Below are 8,489 nucleotides of genomic sequence, written 5' to 3' on the forward strand. Positions count from 1 at the left end.
AAATTTGACACTAAAGTTATACGGTATGAAAATTAATTTCAGGATATTGATATCATACTATGAGTATTGATATTTTTTTCCTATAATAAAGTTGCTCTAACTTTACTAAGTTTGACCTCGGATATATCTTATATGCAAAGTACATAAAAAAAGGAGGGAGTATGTGTGCCTGTCACTCCAACGGCCTGTGGCGGCGAGGGGGATCCCGGTGCCTTCGCTCCGGTTAGTAGTTTAGGTTAGGTTTTTTTGTCCTTGCGGGTGTGACGCTCGGACGGATGGCGGGGCTTCTTCTTCGAGTTTGTCTTGCGGACTCAGATCCTCATCGAGTTCGTCCATATGGGCGTAGTTGGTGGAGCTTCGGCGTAGATTTCCGCCATCTTCTTAGGGCAGTGATGTTTCTGGTTTCTCAACATGTGGAGTGATTTGGTGTCAGGTGTTTCAGATCTATTGTAAGGGTCCAACGAGAATGACTGCGGTTCTAGGGCGATGGTCCTTAGGGGCGCCGCACAAAGACTTCCCGGCTGTCATCGACAAGGTCAAACCGATTCCTATAAGGAAGCGGCGCGTCTGCGAAGTCAATCATAGACAACTTGTAGTTGACAGGCACCCCATACCGTGTAAGGCAGGAATAACGCCGGGAAGCCCGAAAGGGATTAGTCCCGAGAAGAAGGAGGGAAAATTCCCAAGCTTTGAAAAATACGGTTTATCATGTTTAGAGAAGAAAAAAAATACTAGCGGGAGTACCGTATTATACATTCACGATAGTAAAATATGGCGGTTATGTTTGAAAAAAAAACTTCATATGGATGTCAGAATTTTTTTATACAGTAGTAGTAATATAAATAAGGTGAAGAATGTCAAACAAGATATGTATGAAGAGATAGATAAGATAGATAGCCGCATGGGTAGTTTAAATTTTGTATTCGGTTGTAACTATGCTTCTTATCTCCTATACTTCTTCTCCCTCAAGTTATGTATCTCCAACAGAATTGTACGCGTATCAGGGACTCGCAATCCCCTATATAACACGTACCACGTCCCCCTCGAAGGGTAAGACGTTTCCGCATCGCACATGGTATACAGAGCATCCTCTTCCAATCTCATCTAGCCTAGCTCATCGCCATTAGTGCCCTAGCCATGTCTTCCTCCGGCTCCTCCCACCCAAACCTCAACCAACATGTCACGGAGAAGCTTACCCGCACGAACTATGTTCTGTGGCACGCCCAGATCGTGCCGCAGCTGCGGGGCGCCGGTGTCTTTGGCTATGCCGACGGCACCACACCGGAGCCGGCCCGACTCCTCGTCACCAAGGACAAAGACGGGAAGGAGTCCTCGACGCCCAACCCTCTCCACCCAATCTGGGTACGGGAGGACCAGCAGGTACTTAGTTATCTGCTCAACAATCTGTCCAAAGAGGTTCTTGTGCAGGTGACCGCGATCACCACGTCGTCCGTGCTCTGGGCTGCTCTGGCGGGCATGTTTTCGTCGCAGTCCCTTAGCCGGGTGAACAACATCCGCACGACCCTCATCAATGCGCAGAAGGGGAACCAATCCGTCGCCACCTACTTCGCCCACATGCACGGCCTCGCGGACGAACTCGCCGCGGCCGGCAAGCCTCTGCAAGATGACGAGCTTGTCTCCTACATCCTCCATGGGCTGGACATGGACTACCAGCCCCTGGTGTCCGCCCTCGACGCCCGCATCGTGCCTGTCTTCCTCGACGAGCTCTTCTCCATGATGAGCAACTTCGACCAGCGCGTGGCGCTCTTCCAGTCCTCGGGCGGCTTCAAGTCGTCGGCCAACGCCGCTTTTCGTGGCCGCGGCGGCGGCTCCTCTCATCAGCGCGGGTCACCTCACAACAGGGGCAAGGCCTCGGGCGGGGGACACGGCAACAACAACTCCAGCACTCGCGGCGGCGGCGGGCGGCCCTCTTCTGGCAACAATAGGGGCCGTCGTGGTGGCTCCACTAGGTCACGTCCATATGCACCTCGCTGCCAAATCTGTGGTAAGCTAGGGCATACAGCCAAAGACTGCTGGTATCGCTACGACGACGACGGCGACTCCTCCCAAGACGAGGACAAACTTGCTGCTGCTGCGGATGGCTCCTATGGAATCGACACCAACTGGTACGTCGACAGTGGCGCCACCAACCACATCACCATTGAACTTGAAAAGGTGACAATGAAGGAAAAATATCGTGGCAAGGATCAAATCCACACAGCTAGTGGTGAAGGTATGAGGATTAACCACATTGGTCACTCAATTTTTCATACCCCCCTAGAAAAATTCATCTTAAGAAAATCTTGCATGTTCCTAGTGCCAATAAAAGCCTTCTCTCTGTTCATAGAATTGCTCTTGATAATCAAGTTTTTCTCGAATTTCATCCATATTTCTTTTTGATCAAGGACCAGGCTACGAAGAGAATCCTCTATCGAGGTAGATGTGTTCGAGGGCTTTACCCGTTGTTCCGGAGCGCACAAGATTCAATAAATAGGCTTTTGGTGTTGTCAAACTCTCGTCAACATGATGGCACGACGTTTTGGACATACTTCTTTTGCTTTAGTTGAAAAACTTCTTAGGAAAATTAAGCTCCCGTATGTTGGTGAGCGCAATGTTGAAACTATTTGTGATTCCTGTCAGCGAGCTAAGAGTCATCAGCTCCCCTATCCAATTTCTACTAGTGTGTCTACTCAACCATTGCAATTGATTTTTTCTGATGTTTGGGGACCGGCCCCTAGTTCTGTCGGTCGACACACTTACTACGTAAGCTTTATTGATGACTATAGCAAGTTTTCGTGGATCTATCTTCTTAAGAAAAGATCTGACGTTTTCCAAGTGTTTAAAAATTTTCAAGCACTTGTTGAGCGTAAATTTGATTCCAAAATCATCGTTGTCCAATCTGATTGGGGAGGGGAATACGAGAAGTTGAACTCCTTCTTCCAAACCCTTGGCATCTCACACCATGTGTCATGCCCCCATGCTCACCAACAAAACGGCTCAGCTGAGCGTAAACACCGTCACATTGTTGATGTTTGTCTTGCTCTTTTAGCTCATGCGTCCATGCCATTAAAGTTTTGGGACGAAGCGTTTCTTACTGATGTTCACATTATCAACATGCTTCCTAGTCGTGTCATAAATAATGAAACTCTAGTAGAACGCCTTCTTCATGTCAAACCTGACTATTCCACTCTTCGTGTGTTTGGGTGTGCGTGCTGGCCTAACCTACGCCCATACAACAAACGCAAGCTCATGTTTCGATCAATCCAATGTGCTTTCCTTGGATACAGTGCCCAACACAAAGGTGTAAAGTGCCTTGACATCTCCACTAGTCGAGTCTATATATCATGCGACGTGGTTTTTGATGAGACCAAATTCCCTTTTTCTGATCTTCATCCAAACGCTGGTGCTCTACTTCAGAAAGAAATTCTTTTGCTTCCTCCAAGTCTCTCTGGTTATGATCAAGGGGGTATTGATAATTGTTGTGATCATATGTTGGCTAACCCTCTTGCGCATGAGTCACCTGATGATGTTACAGGAGCACCACACTATGGAAACAGAGAAGAAAATCGCGAAGAAATCAACCCAAACGGTGAAGAAATCCATCCAGATGGCCCTCATCACATGTGTCGCGGCGAGGGAAGCAAATCCCCCTCGGGATCAGAGCTGCAGATGCCCAGGCAATCGCCTCTGGGATCCGTGCCAACGACCAGCCGCATGACCGCGTCGGACGCACCAGGCGCGGTCGGTCGCGTGGGCTCCAGCAGCTCGCTGCATGACGCGCGGCCCCCTCCGACATGGCGTGACGCGCCCTCCAGCCCGCACCCGTTCTCCAGTCGCCACGCGGCAGCGCAACGTTGGCCCGGACCGCACGCGCTTCACAGACCAGCCGGTTTGCTACAAGCGATGCGGCCTCACGCGCCAGGCGGATGCGGGGTCGGCTCCTGATTCAAGCGGGCCCGCGCAATCACGCGCTCATGATGAGCCGGTCGGCGCCCCTGGATCGTCTGCGGACCCTGCGGCGTCTCCCCCACCATCACCTCGGGTCACATCCACAGAAAATCCCGTGCACCCAGAACTGACGGTGGCGGGCGAATCTTCCTCGAGTTCTGCTGCTGATCTGGCTCCGGCGGGATCCTCTGTGGCTGCAGATCCAGTTGGTTCACGAAAACGCCGCACAAGACTACAGCAAGGTTTGATTCAACCGAAAAATTACAAACACATAACCAAATATGGTCTAGTTTGTTCCACAGGTGAACCAGGTGAGCCCAACATAGTTGAAGAGGCTCTCAGTGACGACAGGTGGAAAAAGGCAATGATAGAAGAATATAAGGCACTTGAAAGAAATAAAACGTGGCACTTGGTTCCCCCCAAGCAAGGTAAAAACCTTATTGACTGCAAGTGGGTATTCAAAATTAAGAGAAAGTCTGATGGAACCATTGATCGCTATAAGGCTAGACTAGTTGCAAAAGGCTTCAAGCAACGGTATGGCATAGACTACGAGGATACTTTTAGTCCAGTTGTAAAAGCTGCTACCATTCATCTTGTACTGTCTATTGCTGTTTCCAGGGGATGGAGCCTTCGACAATTAGACGTACATAACGCGTTTCTTCACGGTGTTCTGGAAGAGGAAGTGTACATGAAACAACCTCCTGGGTTTGAAAGCAAACATACACCTTCCTATGTGTGCAAGCTAGATAAAGCATTATATGGACTGAAACAAGCTCCAAGGGCATGGTATTCCCGTCTCAGTAAAAAGATGCAGACACTTGGCTTTGTTCCTTCCAAATCTGACACCTCCTTGTTCATTTATAACAAGTTCAACACCTCCATGTTTGTTCTCATATATGTTGATGATATTATTGTCACGAGCTCATCTAATGAGGCAATATCAGAACTCTTGAAGGATTTAGGTGCTGAATTTGCTCTCAAGGATCTAGGAGAATTGCATTATTTTCTAGGAATTGAGGTGAAGCAGCACAAGGATGGGCTACATCTTTCTCAAGAAAAATATGCCACAGATTTGGTAAGGAAGCCAGGTCTGCAAGGTTGTAAACCCACACCCACTCCTCTCTCTAGTACAGAAAAATTATCTCTTACATAGGGAACACTTTTGGGTCCAGAGGATAGTACAAAATACAGAAGTCTTGTAGGTGCACTTCAGTACTTAACATTGACCAGGCCAGATATTTCCTTTGCTGTCAACAAAGTATGCCAGTTCCTACATGCACCTACCACAGTTCACTTGACTGCAACTAAGCGCATTGTCAGATATGTCAAGTATACTTTGAATGTTGGTCTAAACTTCATCAAGTCACCTTCTACTCTTGTTAGTGCCTTTTCTGATTCAGATTGGGCAGGATGCTTGGATGACAGACGCTCCACTGGTGGCTTTGCAGTATTTTTTGGACCCAACCTTATATCATGGTGTGCCAGAAAACAAGCCACAATGTCCAGATCAAGCACTGAAGCAGAATACAAGGCCTTGGCCAATGCAACAACATAAATCATCTGGGTACAGTCAATCTTGAAGGAGTTAGGTGTGAAAAGGTCTCAAGCTCCATGCTTATGGTGTGATAATCTCGGTGCCACCTATTTGTCTGCAAACCCAGTGTTTCATGCTAGAACAAAACACATTGAAATCGATTTTCACTTTGTCAGAGAGAGAGTTGCTAATAAACTCTTGGACATTCGTTTTATTCATTCACGGGATCAAGTGGCAGATGGGTTTACAAAAGCTTTGCATACAAGGAGTTTTGAAGATTTCAAGCATAATCTCAACTTGACGAAGTTGTGATTAAGGGAGGGTGTCAAACAAGATATGTATGAGGAGATAGATAAGATAGATAGCCGCATGGGTAGTTTAAATTCTGTATTCGATTGTAACTATGCTTCTTATCTCCTATACTTCTTCTCCCTCAAGTTATGTATCTCCAACAGAATTGTACGCGTATCAGGGACTCGCAATCCCCTATATAACACGTACCACGTCCCCCTCGAAGACGTTTCCGCATCACACAAAGAAAAAAAAGTACTAATGATCAACTCCAACTTGTCCGCAATACATACATACATACGTATCGCCTCCGTCAGAGTGTGGTCAGTGAGTGAATGAGTGTGCAGCTGAGCTGAGCTGGGTTGGTTCGTCCCCCCTGGCCTCCCTCCCCTTCCCCTTTCCCATTGCTTCCCACCTTCTCCGCCGGCTCCGGCGCCTTTCCCCACGCCACCGCCGCGCCGCGACGGCGCTCCCCACACAAGCAAGCAAGCAGAGCGAGAGCAGGTATCATCGTCGTCTTCTTCTTCTTCTTCTTGCTCGGTCTCCGCCGGTTCTGCAGTACAGCATATCCATCCCCTTCCCCCCGCTGCCTGCATCTTCTTTGTTCACCTAGATAGATCTGGGAACCACCCAGCAGCTGCGGCCTTGTCCGAGATTCCCCTCCCCTGCCCTGCTAAGCTCGGCTCGGCTCAGCTCAGTCCCCATACCTGGTTCTGGGAAGGCAAGGATTATTTTACTTCATTTTTTTTACAGCTCTGCGCCGAAATGTGCACCAAATTGGACACCTATTGCGCGCCATGGATCTCCCCACTTTCCTTTCCCTGTGGTTTACCTAGGTCTGGAAACCAGCCAGCAGCCGCGCTTTCTTTCGCCTAAGATTCGCCCGCTCAGCTAAGCTTGCCCGCCATACTTGTTAATTAGGCCATACTTGTTAATTAGGATTAGCATAGCTCGACCCTGCCTCCCTCCCTGCCCCTGCTAGCTAGCTAAGCTAAGCTACTCGCGTGAAAATTGAAATGCCACAATTAGTTTAACAACAGCTATTTGGACACCTTCATCCCACCAATTTTTATATCTACACTTGCTTCACCCAAGGCTACATAGCTAGATAAGTGGATTTCTACAGCTCCGCGCACAATGCCTATCGATTCAGATAACCATCGCATTTGTTATGGATGTACCCAAATTTATCTTCTTTGCATTTGTTGTTTCCATCACTTTAAATAAATCTAACCTGCTTCATGACACATTTAGTTTGAAAAAACAGCTATTTAGGCCGCGTCGCCCGAACCAATTTGTTCATCTATCTACACCCTGGCATGCCTGGCTACTTAGATAATGAGATTTCTACATCTCCGCGCTCAGTGTGTAACAATACAGATACCTACCGCATGCTACTATGGATGACACGTACCCAGATTTATCTTCTATATTTTTTGTTTTCTTCAGTTTATTGAAATGAATCTAACTTGCTTCATCACACACTACGGATGTACCCAATTTTATGTTATTTATTTGTTGTTTTCTTCACACTTCATCAAGTTGTTCCTCTGATTTGTCTTTGCAGGGAACAAATGCCGGCCAGGACGACGACAACGACTCTCTAGCTAGGCATCAAGCCTCCAGATTAACTACCTAAAATGGAGGGCTGTGACTGCATCGAGCCGTGCTGGCCGACCGACGAGCTCCTCATCAAGTACCAGTACATCTCGGACTTCTTCATAGCGCTCGCCTACTTCTCCATCCCGCTCGAGCTCATCTACTTCGTCAAGAAGTCGTCATTCTTCCCCTACCGATGGGTCCTCATCCAGTTCGGCGCCTTCATCGTCCTCTGTGGGGCCACCCACCTCATAAACCTCTGGACCTTCACCATGCACACCAAGACCGTCGCCATCGTCATGACTGTGGCCAAGGTCTCCACGGCCGTCGTGTCCTGCGCGACCGCCCTCATGCTCGTTCACATCATACCCGATTTGTTGAGCGTCAAGACAAGAGAGCTGTTTCTCAAGAAGAAGGCCGACGAGCTTGACAGGGAAATGGGACTGATACGCACGCAGGAGGAGACGGGGAGGCATGTCAGAATGCTCACCCATGAGATCAGGAGCACGCTTGACAGGCACACCATCTTGATGACTACTCTGGTTGAGCTAGGGAGGACGTTGGGTCTGGAGGAATGTGCCTTGTGGATGCCATCACGGAGCGGTTCGAGCCTTCAGCTAACTCATACTCTGCGCCACCCGATCCCGGGTGGCTCGTCTGTGCAGATCAATCTTCCTGTTGTCAACCAAGTTTTCAGTAGCAACCGGGCGATCATCGTGCCGCATACGTCTCCGTTGGCAAGGATCCGCCCTGTTCAAGGCCGGTATGTCCCACCGGAGGTGGCTGCTGTGAGAGTCCCCCTGCTGCACCTTTCAAACTTCCAGATAAATGACTGGCCCGAGCTTTCGGCGAAAAGCTACGCGATTATGGTTTTGATGCTCCCGTCTGATAGTGCGAGGAAATGGCATGTTCATGAACTGGAGCTTGTCGAGGTCGTCGCCGATCAGGTTCGTACTACACTTTCCCCTGATTATTTTCAGTAATTAGTTATGTATATGTTGTAAATGTACTCCTGGAGCTATCATCATGACATTTTTTTCCAAGTATGTGTGGTCTCCAGTTGATTTTTTTACAAAATCTCCCCAAAGTCGAATGATCAATAATATGAAATTTGTTA

The 8,489-nt window shown here is 48.4% G+C and overlaps 1 protein-coding gene across 1 annotated transcript in view; it reads left to right on the top strand.

Moving 5' to 3' along the window:
• The first annotated feature begins 6,021 nt into the window (after window positions 1–6,021).
• LOC123110043 (probable ethylene response sensor 1) overlaps window positions 6,022–8,489 on the top strand; it is a 4,992-nt gene continuing 2,524 nt past the window's right edge. The window contains exons 1-2 of the mRNA XM_044530447.1: window positions 6,022–6,277; window positions 7,341–8,319. Coding sequence (XP_044386382.1) covers window positions 7,414–8,319 — 906 coding nt within the window. The 5' untranslated portion in view covers window positions 6,022–6,277; window positions 7,341–7,413. The remainder of the gene's footprint in view (window positions 6,278–7,340; window positions 8,320–8,489) is intronic.

The sequence above is a fragment of the Triticum aestivum genome, chromosome 5B (genome assembly GCF_018294505.1).
Source record: "Triticum aestivum cultivar Chinese Spring chromosome 5B, IWGSC CS RefSeq v2.1, whole genome shotgun sequence".
NCBI lineage: Eukaryota > Viridiplantae > Streptophyta > Magnoliopsida > Poales > Poaceae > Triticum > Triticum aestivum.